General features: G+C 61.3%; 1 protein-coding gene across 1 annotated transcript; it reads left to right on the forward strand.

The window, feature by feature from the left end:
• Positions 1 to 212: 212 nt before the first annotated feature.
• On the forward strand, positions 213 to 10,989 carry LOC138929842 (A-kinase anchor protein 17A-like). Its single transcript, XM_070289529.1, has 5 exons — positions 213 to 363; positions 2,712 to 3,489; positions 4,066 to 4,214; positions 7,047 to 7,287; positions 9,011 to 10,989. Exons 2-5 carry the CDS (start codon positions 2,728 to 2,730, stop codon positions 9,974 to 9,976), a joined length of 2,118 nt encoding a protein of 705 aa, XP_070145630.1. The 5' UTR covers positions 213 to 363; positions 2,712 to 2,727; the 3' UTR covers positions 9,977 to 10,989.
• Positions 10,990 to 18,112: the final 7,123 nt, after the last annotated feature.

Genomic DNA, 18,112 nt, shown 5'->3' on the forward strand with positions numbered 1-18,112 from the left:
TGGCAGGGTTGGGGGCGGGGCGGGGCGGGGTGGGGGAAGGGCGCGGCGGGCTCGCGCACGCGCACCGCGAAGCCCGGGCAGGCCGGCCCCACCCACCGCCGCCCCGGAAGTCCCGCCTCTTGGGGGGCGGGGCCACGGCCAGGAGGAGAAACCCGGACCCGCCGCGCGGCCTGCTTCCGCGGGCCCGAGCGGCGGAAGCGGAAATGCGTCACAGGGGCGGGCGGCGGCGGCGGCAGAGGCGGCGGCAGCGGGTCGCGTCGGGGGCGCCTCCGGCGGACGGTGGCGGCGCCGGGCGGGGAGGCCGGGCCTGCCGGCGTCGTCGGGGGCCCGCGGGAGCGCTGGGGCCAGGGCGGCGGCGGCCTGGTACGTGGACGGGGCCCCGCCCGCCGGGCGCGGGGGACCCCGGGGCGTCGGGGGGCCGGGGAGGGCGGCCTCGCGGGGCGGGCGGCCGGGGCGCGGGTCTCCTGGGCCTGCGGGCTTCGGGGGTCGAGAGCCTTCGAGGGGCCTGGGGGCGGGGGGGTCTGGGGGTGACGGAGAACCGGCGGCCGGGGGCTGCGGGGGTCTCTCGGGGCGGCCGGGGCGGGGGTCTCTTGGGCCTGCGGACTTGGGAGCGGGGGGCCTGGGGACTTGGGGGCGCGGCTTTGGGGGTCGAAAGCCTTTGAGGGCCTGAGGGTGACGGAGTGCCGCGGGCTGGGGTCTGCAGCGGTCTCTCGGGGCGACCGGGGCACGGGGTCTCGTGGGACTGCTGACTTGGGGGCAGGGGCTTCGGGGGTCGAGAGCCTTTGAGGGGCTTGGGGATGACCGGGGGCTGGGGGATGCGGGGGTCTCCCGGGACGGCCGGGGCATGGGTGTCCTGGACCTGCAGACTTGGGAGCAGGGGTCTGGGGGACTTGGGGGTGTGGGCTTTGGGGGTCGAAAGCCTTTGAGGGGCTTGGGGTGACGGACAGCCGGGGGCTGCGGGGGTCTCCCCGGGGTGCGGAGAGTGGGGGGCGTCTTCTGGGAGAGGATTTGGGAGAGGGGACAACGGCGATTGAGCAGAGGAGGGGAGGTCTCCAGGGAGCTGCGGGGTTGGGGCGGGGGGTGGACAGGGTCCCTGCAGGCGAATCGGGGTCCACCAGGGTAAGAGGTAAGCAGGCTGTACCGGGACGGGGAGTGAAGTTAGGGGTTACTGGAGGTTGGAGGGGGTAACCGGGGGCCACAGAGGCGGCTGGGGAGAGAGAAGGCGGGAGTTGGGCCAGTGGGGTGAGCATTTGGAGGGGTGGAGGCGATGGGGATCGTGAGGGGCTGCCAGGGGTGTGTTGACAGGGGTGCAGCGAAGGGGCTGGGGGTCATCCCCAGGGTGCAGGGGCAGCTGGGCGACCAGGGAATATGGGAATCCCCAGGGTTCCTAGTAGGCAGTGGGCTTCCGGAGTCTCTGACTCAAGTTCTCTCTGAGGTCTGGAGGTTTTCTGCGGGTGGAGGGGGGCTGTCGCCACTCTCAGCCCAGGCTGAGCCCCCTCCCTGGTGCCCCAGACCTGGGCCAGGTGGCTCTTCCCTCCAGCTGGGACCCCTCCACCCCCGTCCCTGCAGCTTCTCCTGGGTCTGGGTGTGTGTGTGTGCTGAGCTGTTCAGTCGTGGCTCTCTGTGACCCCGTGGACTATAGCCCACCAGGCTCCTCTGTCCGTGGCTTTCTCCAGGCAAGAATACTGGAGTGGGTTGCCATGCTCTCCTCCAGGGGATCTTCCCGCCCCAGGGATTGAACCCAGGCCTGGTCAGAAGCTCTCAGAGCCATCTGGTGCGCGGGCACACAGCCCAAGGCCCCCTCCATTACTGTTTGCTGTCCGTGGGTCAGGTCTGGCCCTGCTTTGCGGAAGTAGGCACCTGTCTGACCGGTAGGGAGAAGCTGGTTGAGGGGGAGGAGAGCACAGTCAGCTCCCCGTCCGCGGCTTCCCAGAGGCCCCGCGGCTTTGATGGTTTTATCTGGACACAGAGAAAGTGCTTCTGCCTGCGGTAGAGATACTGAAGTCAACGGTCTTCAACCATTCTCTCAGCCTGAAAGTTCCTTCCTGTTTCCGCGGGCTTCCTCCTGCACAGACCTTCCCAGGTGCTTGTGTGGGTCGTCCCTTCCCCAGTGAGACGTCTGCAGCCTCCATGGAGGTGGCCTGTCCCCCACATCCCGAGGGCAGGGACCCTGCCCATCTGGGCTCCTGCCAGCCCAGCCCTGGTGGAGATGCCTCTGAGTATTGGGGGCAGCTCAGTGCCCATGGAGGCTTGGGGCAAGCAAGTGTTCCTAAAAGTTTTGAAAACCCAAATTTTTTTCCCCTGCATTTGTGTAATCTGATTAAAAGGGCCCACATGTCAGGGGCTGGGGTTTCCCTGGTGGTTCAGACAGTAAAGCATCTGCCTGCAATGCAGGACACCCAGGTTCGATCCCTGGGTGGGAAAGACCCCCCCTCCTGGAGAAGGGAAGGGCAACCCACTCCAGTATTCTTGCCTGGAGAATTTCAGGAGCAGGGGAGCCTGGTCGGCTACCGTCCGCGGGGTCACAGAGAGTCTGACATGACTGAGCGACTAACCCTGAGGGGCCGAGGGGCCTTCCCTGACGTAGCGACTAGTGTGTCGGGCACGCGGAGGGCAGACGGGCCTCCGTGCCCCGGGCCGCGTGCTGGCCAGCCTGGGGGCGGGGCAGCGGGCCGGCCGTGAACGCGCGGCGTGCGCGTCTTGTGTTTCAGGCCCAAGGTCCCGGCTATGGCTGCGGCCACCATCGTGCACGACACGTCTGAGGCGGTGGAGCTGTGCCCGCTGCACGGCCTGTACCTGAAGCCCATCACGAAGATGACCATCAGCGTGGCGCTGCCGCAGCTGAAGCAGCCAGGCAAGTCCATCTCCAACTGGGAGGTGATGGAGCGGCTCAAGGGCATGGTGCAGCACCACCAGTTCTCCACGCTGCGCATCTCCAAGAGCACCATGGACTTCATCCGCTTCGAGGGCGAGGTGGAGAACAAGAGCCTCGTCAAGTCCTTCCTGGCCTGCCTGGACGGCAAGACCATCAAGCTGAGCGGCTTCTCCGACATCCTCAAGGTGCGCGCCGCAGAGTTCAAGGTCGACTTCCCCACGCGCCACGACTGGGACTCCTTCTTCCGCGACGCCAAGGACATGAACGAGACGCTGCCGGGCGAGCGGCCGGACACCATCCACCTGGAGGGGCTGCCCTGCAAGTGGTTCTCGCTGAAGGAGTCGGGCTCGGAGAAGCCGAGCGAGGAGGTGCTGGTGCGCGTGTTCGAGCGCTTCGGCGAGATCCGCAACGTGGACATCCCCATGCTGGACCCCTACCGCGAGGAGATGACGGGCCGCAACTTCCACACCTTCAGCTTTGGTGGCCACCTCAACTTCGAGGCCTACGTGCAGTACCGCGAGTACGCCGGCTTCATCCAGGCCATGAGCGCGCTGCGCGGCATGAAGCTCATGTTCAAGGGCGAGGACGGCAAGGCCGTGGCCTGCAACATCAAGGTGCGGGGGGTGGGGGGGAGGCGGGGCGGCGGGCTGCGCCCCGAAGGACCTCCGACATGGGGAGGGCTGCCTGGGCCCCCCACGCGGTGAGCGCACTCTGTGTCTCAGGAAACGTGGGGAGAAGTGGAACACGCTCGCAGCCGCCCTTGAAATGAGGGCGCTGTCCATCATCGCCGCGGACTCTGGCTCGTGTTGGCTCCCCACGTCAGGCTGGCGGAGGAGCCGGGGCCCTCGGGGCGTGAGCTGTGCCCGGGCGCTGGGTGGTGAAGGCAGCTGGCTGCGGAGGGTGGGGGGCGCCCACCGCAGGAGGGGGAAGGAGTCAAGCTCTCGCATGCAGGGCTGGCCTCCGGAGGCCCTGGTGTTTCCGGCAGAAGGGGCCGTCCTGGAAGGGGTGGGGTCCCTGAGCGCTGACTTCGAGCCCTGCCCTGCAGTCCCGAGGTCCCCCCGGTCAAGGGCGTTGGGGGGGCCCCGCTCTCTGCGGTGAGTCTGAGGCAGGCCGTCCGGTGAGCACGGGCTTGTCTGCGTGCTCAGGACGGTGCGTGCGCCTCCTAACCCTGCCCTGTCCTGCCTCCGAAGGTCTCTTTCGATTCCACCAAACACCTGAGCGATGCCTCCATCAAGAAGCGGCAGCTCGAGAGACAGAAGCTTCAGGAGCTGGAGCAGCAGCGGGAGGAGCAGAAACGGCGGGAGAAGGAGGCAGAGGAGCGCCAGAGAGCTGAGGAGAGGTGCGTGCTGCGGGGCCGGGCTCTGCGGGCCTGGGTGCATGCGTCGGTCCCCTTGGAGACGCAGCGGGACTGCGGGGCTGCGGCCTACCCCCAGGGCACCGCCGGCTTCCCACCTGGCCTTCTCGCTGAGCCGGCCTTCTCGCTGAGCCTCCCTTCTCGCTGAGCCTCCCGGGGCGCCGTGCACCACCCTGCTGACGCGGGCACGGAAGTTTTGTCCAGCTTACAGGTGTTTTGCGTTCAGGCTGAAGCTGCCTTTAAGTGAAGTAGGGAAGTGAGGGTATTGTTGGCCTTTCCCAGCAAGAGCCGTTCAGGAGCCCTGTGAAGTGACTGAGAGTCAGGCGTCTTGGCTCAGGACCTCTGTTTCTTGCTTTGACGTTCTGGCGCTAGAGGAAAAGAGCCCGCCTGCCTGCCAGTTCAGTAAGAGAGAGTGCGGCTTCAGTCCCGGGTTGGGGAGATCGCCTGGAGAAGGGAAAGGCGCCCACTGTGGTGTGCTGGCCTGGAGAATCCCGTGGACCGGGGAGCCTGGCGGGCCGCTTCCGTGGTGCCGCAGAGTGGGGCGCGACTGAAGGGACTGCGCGTGGCATGCTGTGAGCCCTGCAGGCAAGCTGGCCAGTGTGCCGAGCTGGCTTCTGGGAAGGAGCGGCAGTTCCTGGTGCTCCACCGTGACCCTGTGCTCGGGCGCTTGTCCCGCACTTGTCCGTGTGCGCGGCGGGCAGGGTTTCTTGTGTGTTTTTCAGAGTGCTGAGTCTCAGGCGTGTGTGCTCCGGCGTTCTCTCCTCACCAGCCTGTGTGTGGGTCTGGGCTTGTGCGCCGCTCCGGCCTTGGGGCTCCTGTGTGGTTCCCGTTTGGTTCCGATGCTCACTAACACAGATTGGGGCCTTTCTCGGGGGTCAGCGCTTCCCCTATCTGCTCCGGAACCCAGTGCCAGAGTGGCAGGTGCTGGAGATGGTGCTGGCCTGTGCGCAGGCAGCTGGCGGGGGTGTGGACACGGGTAGGGGGTCGGGAGCCCCGGAGTGAGGCTGTGGCTGCAGAGAGGACAGGTGCCCAGAGAGGGCGGGGTGTCCTGGCTGCATGGCAGGCCTCAGGTGGCGGCCACAAGGGGGGAGCAGTTTGGATCTCACACTGGACGAGGCTGCGGGGTCGACGTGCCCACCACAGGCTGAACCAGGGAGCGCTGGTGGCATGCGGACCACGGGTCCTGGTCCCAGGCAGGCCCCGTCCTCTCTCTTCCGCGATCGACCTTGTGCGTAGTCCCCGAGCTGGGCGTCACAGGGGTTACCCCATGGCCTTTCCAGGGTCTCGGGGCAGGCGCTTTTCTCCACCTGCACATTAATGCGGGGAAAGCCGCCCTGAGGGTGGCCTTTGAGCTCAGGCGGCAAGGGGTGTCGTGTCGTGGTGGGGACACTCAAAGTCGGCGGGGTGGTACCTCTGACGGGGCTGAGGCGGCTGGCAGGGCTGGCCTGGCATGAAACATGGGCCCGGGGGTGCCCGGGAGGCCCTCGGGTGTGCAGGGCTGTGTCCAAGCCCAGTTGGCCTCACTGTTAGCCTGCAGGCCGGCCCGGGAGCCTGGGCGTCTGTCCTTTGTCAGGGGCGAGCGAGTTGGTCCTTTCCTGCTAATGAGGTACAGCGTGGCCTGCAGCAGTCCCGTTCCTGGCTATGGGCCCTTAGCTGGACAGGTGAGGGCTCTGGGCACTCAGGGCCGCTGACCAGCAGTCTGAGCGGCAGCCCCTCACCGACCCCTGTTGCGGGAGACCGTCTGGTGTGTGGCCTCCCGGACGCCAGCATTCTCGCGAGCTGCCTCGCCTCCTTGCGTGGCCCAGCCTCCCCCCACGGCTGGAGCTTGGGTCCTCCGGCCTCCTCGTCTAGCGCTGCTTCTCTGCGGGCCTGGCGCCCTGGGAGTGGTGCCGGCTCCTCTGCAGAGTGTCCTTCCTGGCCTTGGCGTCCCCGTGCCACGTGCTGTCCAGGGCGGCCTTGCCTCTCTGCTGTGCCCGCCCTGCCCCTGGCCTGAAGGTTAAGTCTGAGGGTGCGAGTGCTCCATGAGGACACGCTCATTGGTCTTCCCGCCCCTGGAGGCCCGGATCCCTCCCAGTTGTGCTGGGGCCCTGGCTTCTGGGCGAGGAAAGGGTGCTGTGGGGTCTGAGCTGGCCGGCGCTCTGCGGGTGCTTTCGGAACTGCCACTGTCCCCAGGTGACCTCACGGGCTTTCCCCGGGGGTGTGTGCTGTGGGGCCCCTGTGCTGAGGGCCGCCTCCCTCCCCAGAGCAAGCCGGATTGGCTTTGTGTCACTGAACATGTGCCTTTTCTGCAAGTCCCCATGAAAGGCCATGCAGTGTGTTCTCTTGGGGGCTTCCAGTAGCTGGGTGTTTCTAGAACCTTCCTGCCACCGGGTGCATTCCTGCTCCCCTCCAGCTCTGGGGCTGGGGGCTCGGGATGGGAAAGCCCAGGGCAGGGGTCTCTCGTGCAGTGGGAGCCGGGCCTGTCCAGCGCTCCGGCGGTGCCCGTGTGGTGCCCGTGGTGGAGGGCCTCCTCCCTGTGCCGCTGCGGCCCGTCCTGGTTCGTCTGCTGCGGTCCCTGCAGGAGCAGCTGCATCTGGTGAAAACTCCGCTTCCCACGCGTCCGCCTTGTTTGTTCCGGTGTCTGGGCTGGGGTCGAGTTTAGCCAGGCTCTCCCTGGAAACATGGGGGAAGCCTCGCCCTGTGCGCCCCTCGCTCCTGGGGCCCTCGGCCGCGGCTGAGATGTCTGTGCGGACAGAGCGCTAAGGAGCCAAGTGCCGCGATCGCCGGCCCGGGCCCTGCGGCCCTCACGGAGCCGCCGTGTCCCGCCCGCCCGCGCAGGAAGCAGAGGGAGCTGGAGGAGCAGGAGCGCGAGCGGAGGCGCGAGGAGAAGCTGCGGAGGCGCGAGCAGAAGCAGCGGGACCGCGAGCTGCGGCGCAGCCAGAAGAAGCTGGAGAAGATGCAGGCGGAGGAGCAGCGCAAGCTGCAGGAGAGGATCCGGCTGGAGGAGCGCAAGCTGCTGCTGGCGCAGCGCAACCTGCAGTCCATCAGGCTGGTGGCCGAGCTGCTGAGCCGCGCCAAGGTACCGCCCCCCAGGGGGACGCCCTGCCCTCGGAGGCCCCGCCCACACCGGGCTGCCCGCCTATAGGGGTGCCCCGCCCTCGGGAAGCCCCGCCCACAGGGGCTGCCAATCTATAGGGACGCCCCGCCCTCGGAAGCTCCGCCCTCGGGAGGCTCCGCCCACGGGTGACGCCCCCACAGGGACTGCCAGTCTCTAGGGATGCCCCACTTACATGGGCGCCCCACCCTTGGCGGGGTGGCCCATGCTCAGGAATGCCTGGTACAGAGGGCGGGTCAGCCCTTGGGATGCCCTACCCTCGGGGAGGCCCTGCCAGCCTATAGAGATGCCCTACGCTGGGCCATTCCCCGCCCACAGGGCCTGCCCGCCTATAGGGATGCCCCATCCACAGGGATGACCCGCCAGCGGTTATGCTCCGCCTCTGGGAAGCTCCACCCATAGGGCCTGCCAGCCTATAGGGATGCCCTACCCTGGGGGATGTCCCGCCCACATGGCCTGCCCGCCTATAGGGATGCCTGGATGTCTAGGCAGGATTGGCCCTTGGGACGCCGGGCCCGGAGGGAGGGAGGCCCGGCCTTCACGGACACGCTGCTCCTCGCTGGCGCCTGGTTCTAGCCTGGGGATGGTGTTCGTCGTGGGGAACCGCGGTTGCAGCTCTCCATGTTGCCCCAGGCCTGGGCTGTACCCCAAAGAAATGGCAGCGCCGTGGGCCCGTGTCCAGGCTTCCAAGGCCCGGCGCGCCACAGCCTCGCCAGCGACGGGAGGGCCACTGCCTGGCTCCACGACTCTTCGTGGTCCCGCTGCGCCCATGGCGCCAGTGTCCTTCAGGCCAGGCGTCCCCGACCGCCCGGGAGGACGGGGCGGGCCCCAGACGAGGCACAGTCCGCGTGGCAGCCCTTGGAGCCGGGCTGTGCTCCCGCCCCCACTGTCGTGAAGCTAGCTAGCGGCCCTGTGCGGGTGGCGCGCGTGGAGCGCAGGCAGGCGCGGGGCGACCCTCACCTGCCATCTGGTTACAGTTGTGACCAGTCTGCGGGAAGGAGAGCAGCATGCATGCCGAGAGCTGTGGCCGCGTGTTCTTATTGTGTGGTGAACGTTGAAGACCCCGAGCAGGCCAGGTCTCCACGCCTCCCACACCCACGCGGGATGTCAACTGTCCGCACCGTAATCTGGGGCCTGTGTGGCAGGGAGCGTGCACCGGAGGGCCCGGGCCGCCCTCGAGGCGCACCCCACCCAGAGCTGTGCCGAGGAGGTTTGCCGGGCTTGCTCCTGGCTGATGATCATGGCCACAGAGCGTGCCACCCGGAGAGGCCTGGTCCACCCGAGAGGGGCCCCTTTCAGGAGGGCTGTGCCGGGAAGCTTTGCCGGGCTTGCTCCTGGCTGACGATCGTGGTCTGCGAGCGTGCCATTTGGAGAGGCCTGGGCTGCCTTGAGAGGCGCCCTTCCCTGCCTCCCTACGCCACAAGGTTGTGCCCAGGAGCTTTGCCAGGCGGCATCCTGGCTGATGATCTTGGCCTCCGAGTGTGCCACCCGGAGGGCCCCGGCCCCCGCTAGGCGCCCCTCCCCAGTGTTGTGCCCAGGAGCTTGGCCGGACTTACCCTTGGCTGCCGGTCGCAGGGCTCCCGGTGTGGTTGGACCCAGCGGGCTGCGCTCCAGCAGGGCCGTCCTTGGAGCGCTGGCCTGTGCGGAGAGCCCGGCTCAGGCCCCGCCGTCCCCCTCTGTCCCGCAGGCCGCCAAGCTGCACGAGCAGGAGCACAAGGAGGAGAGCCTGCGGCTGCAGCAGCTGGAGGAACGGCGGCGGCTGCAGGAGGCCGAGCTGCGGCGCGTGGAGGAGGAGAAGGAGCGCGCGCTGGGCCTGCAGCGTCGGGAGCGCGAGCTGCGCGCGCGCCTGCTCAGCCTGCTGCTCAGCAAGAAGGCGGACGAGCCACGCGCCACTGCTGCCGAGCCGGGCACCGCCTCCCCCGCAGACCTGCTGCGGCCGGTGCTGGACATCCTGCACACCGTGTCGGCCTCGGCCGGCGCCGCGCCCCGGGACCGGGAGCCCGCGGTGCGGCCGGCCGCCCCCCAGAACCTGAACGGGAGCGTCGCCGCCGCCGCTGCCCCCGTTGCTGCTGCCGCCCAGGAGGCGGCGGCCCCGGGCAAGGAGGGGCAGGACCCTCGAGGCCCGGAAGACAGCCACTCGGAGAAGAGGTGCCCCGCCGTGCTGGCCTGCATCCCGGACAACACCCAGCAGCCCAAGGCCGCGCCCGCTGCCTGCGAGCCGAGTGCGCCCCGGAAGGACGCGCGCTCCGAGCAAGACAAGTGCAACCGGGAGCCCAGCGGGGGCGGCGGCCGGGCCGGCGGCGGGGCGGGCCGGGACGACGGCGGCGACGCTGAGCACAGGCCCAAGCGGGAGCGCAGCGCGCCCCGGCGGCGGGCAGGCAGCCGGGAGGACGGCAGGCCGCGCAGGGAGCGGCGGGCGCACCGCAAGCGCTCGCGCCAAGGCCGCAGTGCCAGCCCCGAGGAGCGCGGCCGCCCCCGCAAGTCTCGCAGCCGCAGTCGAGAGCGGCGCAGCCGGCGGGAGAAGAGCCAGAGCCGCGGCCGCGAGCGGGACCGCAGGGCGAGCTCCAGCCGGAAGCGCAGCCGCCATCGGCGGGGCGACGACAGGCCGCGCTCGGGCTCCGCCGGCCGCCACCGCAGCGCCTGGAATAGGTAATGCAGGCCGCGCGCCCCGGGGCCGCCTTCCCGGAGACCGGCCGTGCCACGCGCCCCCGGGGGAGCGTCCCGGCGAGGAGCGCAGGGCCCCAGGCTTTTCGTCCAGAGCATCCTCCAGGCGGCGGCCCTAGTGCGTGGGGCTCGTGATCACGAGCTTCGGTTTCCCATCGAACTGTTGATCCAGTCGCTTTAATGTCGCCGGTCCTCCCTGGATCAGGAGAAGCTCAGGGGGTTGCGAGCCATGAGCATCGGAGACCCCGCCGGGCGCAGCCAGACCAGCGGCGCGGCATCGGGCCACTCGCAAGGAGACGCCGTGTCCTGACCTCACGGGAGCAGAGCCAGGCCCCAGTGACGGGGACGTACCGGCTTCCAGTCGGGCAGCCGCGGCCCCGCCGGGCATTAAGAACAGGGAGCCTCTCGCTGGAGGTCTTTGGTTTGCTTTTTGTTTTTCCTGTTTTTCGTTTCGTTTTTCCCCCTTTTCTGTAGGGTTAACCTCTCGGGAATGAAGTTTGGGTGGGAGGCCAAAGGCAGGTGGCTGTTAACGCGATTAAGTCACCGGAAGGAAGCTGCGTGCTGTGGAACACGAAATGCTCCTCGGGCGTGGGCTGGTGCAGACGGGATACAGAAGGGGCCCAAACTTTCACTTCCTACGAATTCAAGTCATCCAGCGTACAAAAGAAAAAGCGTCAAGTGGTACACAGGGGTCCTAAACATTCACTTTTTACAAACTCAAGTCATTCAGCATAAAACAAAAAAGCAGGTTGGTTTAAAATTAGCTTTGGTTTCTAGTCACGGTTAGCCTGTGTGGTTTTTTTAAGAAGCCGTTTTGCTAAATTATTTTTACTTGGAACGTTTCAGATTTAAGGCTGCAAACTTGTTAAATTTTATAATTGTCAGCTTCTCCAAGGGAAGCTCGGAAATACTTAAAAATAGCTGTAACGTCCACCTTAGGAGAGATGGTGTTTATTCCAGTTTGCATTTTTATGGTAAAATAAAATCTTTTTTTCCAATGAACTCATGTTTCCCATACTCACGTGGGGGGGGTTTTGTTTTCAAGTTCTTTAGGCTATGTCACAAGCTGAGCATAATCTAGTGTCTTTGAAATCACTTGGTCATTTGTAAATGTTTATTTCACATGCTGTTACTATCCTAACGTAACTCCCTAGAGGAGAACATGGGTCCTCCGAGGCATTTCACTCGTTTGCAAGTGAAAGTGTTAGGTGCTCAGTCGTGCCCAGTTCTTTGCCACCCTGTGGACTGTAGCCCGCCAGGCTTCTCTGTCCGGGGGATTCTCCCGGCAAGAATCCTGGAGTGGGTTGCCGTTTCCTCCTTCAGGGGATCTTTCTGAGGCAGGGACTGAACCCTGGTCTCCTGCATCGGCTGGTTCTTTAGTTCACAAAAGCAATTTTTTTTAAGTTACAGTGCTATTTTAAAAAGTGATGGAAAGAAAGTGGGTCTTTTCTAACCTTGAGGTAGTGGGTAGGTGTTGCTGCCCCTGCAGAGACCCTGGTTCTGAGAGAGGGGCGTCTGTGTGAGTCACTAATTCACGTCCATCTCTCTGCCACCCACGGACTGCAGCATGCTCACTGTCTCCCAGGGTTTGCTCAAACTCATGTCCATTGGTCTGTGACAGCATCCAACCGTCTCATCCTGTGTCCTCCCCTCTCCTCCTGCCTTCAGTCTTTCCCAGCATCAGTGTTGTTTCCAATGCGTTGGCTCTTTGAATCAGGTTGCCCAAGTATTGGAGCTTCATCTTCAGCATCAGTCCTTCCAGTGAATATTCAGGACGGATTTCCTTTAGGAAGGGCTGGTTGGATCTCCTCGGAGTCCAGGGGACTCTCAAGAGTCTTCTCCAGCACCACAGTCTGAAAGCACCCATTCTTTGGCGCTCAGCTTTCTTTATGGTCCAGCTGTCACACTCGTGTATGACTGCTGGAGAAACCATAGCTTTGTGTGGGCAGTTTATCGGCAAAGTGATGTCTCTGCTTTTTAAGATGCTGTCTAGGTTTGTCAGAGCTTTTCTTCCAAGGAGCAAGCGTCTTTTAATTTGTGGCTGCAGTCACCATCCAGAGTGATTTGGGAGCCTAAAAAATAAAATCAGCTACGGCTTCCGCTGTTTCCCCATCTATTTGCCGTGAACTGATGGGACCAGATGCCATGACCTTAGTTTTCTCAGTGTTGAGCTTCATGCCAGTTTCTTTACTCCCGTCTTTCACTCTCATCAAGAGACTCTTTAGTTCCTCTACACTTTCTGCTCCTAGAGTGGTGTCATCTGGGTATCTGAGGTTATTGATGTTTCTCCTGACAATCTTGATTCCAGCCTGTGCTTCCTCCAGCCCAGCGTTTCTCACGATGTACTCTGCATAGAAGTTAAATAAGCAGGGTAACAATATCCAGCCTTGGCGTACTCCTTTCCTGATTTGGAACCAGTCTGTTGTTCCATGTCCAGTTTTTTTTTTTTTTAGTTTTTTATTTTTTAAATTTTAAAATCTTTAATTCTTACATGCATTCCCAAACATGAAACCCCCTCCCACCTCCCTCCCCATAACATCTTTCTGGGTCATCCCCATGCACCAGCCCCAAGCATGCTGCATCCTGCGTCAGACATAGACTGGCGATTCAATTCACATGATAGTATACATGTTAGAATGTCATTCTCCCAAATCATCCCACCCTCTCCCTCTCCCTCTGAGTCCATCCATGTCCAGTTCTAACTGTTGCTTCCTGAACCTGCATATAGATTTCTCAAGAGGCAGGTCAGGTGGTCTGGTATTCCCATCTCTTGGAGAGTTTCGCACTGTTCGTTAACGATCCACACAGTCCAAGGCTTTAGCGTAGTCAGTGAAATCGAGGTAGATGTTTCTCTGGCATCCCCTTGCTTTTTCTGTAATCCAGCGAGTTTTGGCAATTTGATCTCTGGTTCCTCTGCCCTTTCTAAACCCAGCTTGAGCATCTGGAAGTTCTCAGTTCAGTTACTGCCGAAGCCTGGTTTGAAGGATTTTCAGCATAATTCTTGCTAGCGCGTCTGATGAGTAAAATTGTATGGTAATTTGAGCATTCTTTGGGATTGGAATGGAAACTGGCCTTCTCCAGTCCTGTGGGCACTGCTGAGTTTTCCAAATTTGCTGGCATGTTGACTGCAGCACTTTCAGAGAATCATCTTTCAGGATTTGAAACAGCTCAACTGCAATGCCGTCACCTCCGCTAGCTTTGTCTGTATTGGTGCTTTCTGAGGCCCGCTTGCTTTCACACTCCTTGCTGTCCAGCTCTAGGTGAGTGACCACACCGTCGTGGTTATCCGGGTCATTAAGATCTTTTTTTTTGTACAGTTTTTCTGTGTCTTGCCCCTCTGCTTCATCTCCCATGCTTCTATTCAGTCCTTACCGTTTCTGTGGTTTTTCATGCTCATCCTTGCATGAAATGTTCCCTCGATGGCCCCAGTTTTCGTGAGGAAATGCCTAGTCTTTCCCGTTCTGTTGTTTCCCTCTGTTTATTTGCATTGTTCACTTAACAGGGCTTTCTTTTCTCTCCTTGCTGTTCTCTGGAATTCTGCGTTCAGTTGGGCATATCTTTCCCTTTCCCGCTTGCCTGTCACTTCTTTCCTGAGCTATTTGTACAGCCTCCTCAGACAACCAGTGACTTCCCCGGTGACTCAGCGGTGAAGAGTTCTGCCTGCAATGCAGCAGCTCTGGGAGATTCTGCGTCCATCCCTGGGTCGGGAAGAGGCCCTGGAGAAGGGAACGGCACCCCACTCCAGTATTCTTGCCTGGAGAATCCCATGGACAGAGGAGCCTGGTGAGCTACAGCCTGTGAGGTCACAAAAGAGTCAGACACGACTGAGCGTGCGCGCAGAGAACCACATTGCCTTCCTGCAGTCGGACCTCTGTAGATGGGTCCGACGCCCACAGACTCCACCAGCCTTGACTGAGAACGGTGTTTACCAGCTAAGCTTCGTTGAATCCGGTGGCACAGACCCACAGATGCAGGAGACAGAACTCTGGGACTTTAACATTGGAGAAGTTTGGTGCTAACAGTGGGTCCTTGGAACCCCACCCAGGGTGATGGTGTCGGGGTGGGGGGCGTTTGGGAGGTGACAGGTTATGCAGATGGAGTCCCACGGCACGTCTTCATGAAAGACTCCCTAGGACCTCCCTTGTCCCTCCACCACGGGGTCACACAGCGAGACGACACCCTCTGAGAACCAGCAGGAGCCCTCACCAGACGCTGAATATGCCCCCTCCAGGGTCTTGGACGTGCGGCCTCCGGGACCCTGAGGAGGGTTCTCTTGTTCCTAGGGCCCCCTCACCTGCTCTGAAACACCACAGGAGCCGCAGTTACCCAACACAAGGTGATGTCTAAGAACATCCAAGCACGTCCCCTCTGGCTTTAGGGCAGCAAGCTAAAGAGCTTTAGAGCTGGTGCAGTCTCCAGACTGAAAAAAATGAAAAATGTTACTCCCTTAAAAGAAAACACGAGGATAGCAATAGTACTCGTCACCGTCATCGCTGATGACAATACAAGGGGGGAAAGTGCTGGCAGGGATGCGGAGAAATTGGCTTCTTTGGCGCTGCTGGTGGGAAGGTAAGGTAGGGCAGCCGCTGTGGGAAACAGCTGAGCAGTTTCTTTTAAAAGTCAGACGTGGAGAAGGAAATGGCAACCCACTCCCGAATTGTTGCCTGGAGAATTCCATGGACGGACTACAGTCCATGGGGTCGCAGAGTCGGACACGACTAAGCGGCTAACGCTTAAACAGTCAGACATAGAAGTTCCATGGTACCTACTTGCCCCACTCTACACGGACACCTGAAATATGTGAGGAGTTGTCCGAGAGAGACTTTCTACAGTAATTTTCATAACAGCGCTGTTTACAACGGCCATGGGTATGGAGATCACCCAGGTGCATGGATGGATGGGCGGAAGGGTGGGTGAGTGGGTAAATGGGTGGATGGGTAAGCAGGTGGGTGGATGGAAGGGTGGGTGAGTGGATAAATGGGTGGATGGCTAGGTTATGTGGATAGATGGGTAAGTGGGTGGATGGCTGGATGGATAAGCAGGTGGGTGGATGAACAGATGAGGGAGTGGATGGACGGATAGGTGGATGGATGGAAGGGTGGTGAGTGGATAAGTCGATGGATGGCTGGGTTGATGGATGGCTGGCTGGGTTGATGGATAGGTGTATGGATGGATAAGTGGGTGGTTGGACAAATGGATAAACAGCATGGGGTCCACGCACAGTGGAATATGACGCAGCCACGAAAAGGGGTGAAGCTCTGACAGGCTACAGCGCGGGGGGACGCTGCGCACACGCTGCTCAGTGGGAGAGGCAGGCAGAATGACGCACGGTGTCGGGCTCCACTGATGGAAAACGTCCAGAACAGGCAGGTCCGCAGAGACAGCAAGCGGGATCGGGGTGCCAAGGACGGGAGGAAGGGGATGAGGAGTGGTTTCTACTGGGGACAGGGTCTCCTTGGTGGGGTTGGGAATGTGACGTGACAGGCGTGATGTCTGCACAGCACTGGGAAAGGCCTGAGATCTTGCGAGCTCACTTAAAACAGCTTTACGTTACGTGCAGCTTTGTTATAGCTCAGTCGTGTCCGACTCTTTGCGACCCCATGGACCGCAGCACGCCAGGCCTCCCTGTCCATCACCAACTCCTGGAGTTTGCTCAAACTCATGTCCATTGAGTCGGTGATGCCATCCAGCCATCTTTTCCTCTGTCGCCCCCTTCTCCTCCCGCCTTCCGTCTTTCCCAGCATCAGGCTCTTTTCCAATGAGTCAGCTCCTTGCATCAGGTGGCCAGAGTATTGGAGCTGCAGCTTCAGCCTCAGTCCTTCCAGTGAACATTCAGGGTTGATGTCCTTTAGGATTGACTGGTTTGATCTTGCTGTCCCAGGGACTCGCAACATTTTAATGCAATACTGAGCATTTTCCTTGAATAAAAACCTAAGAAGAGGGTGTTTGGGCTTCTGCTTTTGGTTTCTTCTTTCCCTGGGCTCTGGAGGATCACTTGGTCTAATGAGTAGACAAAACTGGGGTCCACTCACCTGCACAGAGATAAAGCCAACCTCCTGACCGTAGCTGCTGGTGAAGGAGAGGGCAGCTTTATTACAGCAGGTGCTGGACGGGTGCTGGACGGGTGCTCAAAAAGGGCAAACTCCCCCCCACCGCCCCCCCGCGAAGGGTTTCAGTCAAACTTTAAAAGGCTGCGTGGTGCCTGAGGGGCCATCGGAACGTCTGGGAGGTGGAGCGGGGGTGTAAGGTTCTCAGCCCTCAGTCCTCAGGCGCCAGCCACCTGGCGGTGATTTCAGCATCTGCAGAACAGTTCAGGAAGTGTGCATCAGAAATGGTTAGCCGCGAACTTCAGAAATGGTTAGCCGCGAACTTCAGGGAGGAAGTAAATGGGAGGGCGTAGGGGAGGGGGTCTCTCCCTGCAAAGGCGCCTTACGGTCCTGCTCGGTTACAAGGATTTCCCTGGGTGCTTTGGACTTTGTCAAGGTTTCAGTCCAGTCACTCAGTCGTGTCTGACTCTTTTCAACCTCATGGGTTGCAGCACCCCAGGCCTCCCTGTCCGTCACCAAGTCCCAGAGTTTACTCAAACTCATATCCATTGAGTTGGTGATGCCATCCAACCATCTCATCCTCTGTCGTCCCCTTCACCTCCTGCCTTCAATCATTCCCAGCATCACAGTCTTTTTCCAGTGAGTCAGCTCTTTGCATCTCGTGGCCAAATTATTGGAGTTGCAGCTTCAGCCTCAGTCCTTACAATGAATATTCAGGACTGATTTCCTTTAGGATGGACTGATTGGATCTCCTTGCAGTCCAACGGACTCCCAAGAGTCTTCTTGTAATCCCCAGACATCGGGCAGCCCCGCCCTCTCAGGCCAAGTGCAAAGGATGAGGATGGCATGTCCCCCACCCTCCCGCCCCCCAGGTTCTCCCCGCTTCATGCCCATCCGAGGCTCAGGTGATACCATCTTCCTCACGCCCGCTCCGTACCTCCTTACCCTCAGACCCCCGCTGCAAGACACAAGAGTTGTGGCTGCCCCTCTGAGAGATGAACCCTGCCGTCCGCCAGTCCCCCAGCGCTCTGACCCTCCAGTTACTCGTCATGTCGTCACGTGTTGTGGGAAACACACTCACTCAGAAGGACGATGCAGATCGTGGAGTGCGGTTGATTACACCGGCGGGCCCCAGGCAGAGTCTCCTCTTGGCCAAGGATCCCGACCAGTTTTTCTGAAAACGTTATATACCCTAAGCATCCATGCCCAAACCCACCTCCCCAAATTCCCTGAAACTAGTCTGAATGAAGGGAAAGAAAGACGCAAAGTTAACCCGTGATTCGTACGCCTTAAGCCTAGGTGGTTAACGGTGGACGATTATCAATAGGCCTGTGGTCATGCCCCAGTAAGCAGAATAGAATGTATGATGCCGTTCGGTCACACGGATAATTGGGGTATTCTTTTAGCTGACCGAGAGTCTAGATACGGATCCTGCGGTTCTTCCATCCGGGGGCGGGGGGGGGGGGGGTGGTTTGGTTTTCCAGTTGGTTGTCGTTTCCATAGATACTGGGTATAGCGCTCAAAGTCCACAGTCCGGCCCGAGATGGGGTCCTGCTCTCAAGACGGAGCCTGTTCTGTCTGTTTCCTCCTTCGGTAAGAAATCCGTAGGGGTTTTCTGGGGAGCGTGTGACGAATCGCCACGAGCTGGGGGCTTAAATAAGAAACACTTGGCATGCGAGCTTCTGCCCAGTCGTGTCCGACCCTTTCGCGACCCATGGACTGTAGCCCTCCAGGCTCCTCTGTCCATGGGGGTTTTCCCGGTAGCTCAGAAGAATCTGAGCTGCCACACAGGAGACCCGGGTTCAAAGAATGACTGAGCGACTTAGAGTTTCACTTTCAGCAGAACAGGGGCGCTTCCCTGGTGATTCATTGATAAAGGATACTCCTGCAATGCAGGGGATGTGGGTTCGATCCCTGGGTTGGGAAGATCCCCTGGAGCAGGGAATGGCAACCCACCCCAGTGTTCTTGCCTGGAGAATCCCATGGACAGAGGACCCCGGTGGGCTATGTCCAAGGGGCCGCAAAGAGTAGGACATGACTGAATGACTCACACAGTGCTGGAGGGGGTTGCCGTTTCC

The sequence above is a fragment of the Ovis canadensis genome, chromosome Y (genome assembly GCF_042477335.2).
Source record: "Ovis canadensis isolate MfBH-ARS-UI-01 breed Bighorn chromosome Y, ARS-UI_OviCan_v2, whole genome shotgun sequence".
NCBI lineage: Eukaryota > Metazoa > Chordata > Mammalia > Artiodactyla > Bovidae > Ovis > Ovis canadensis.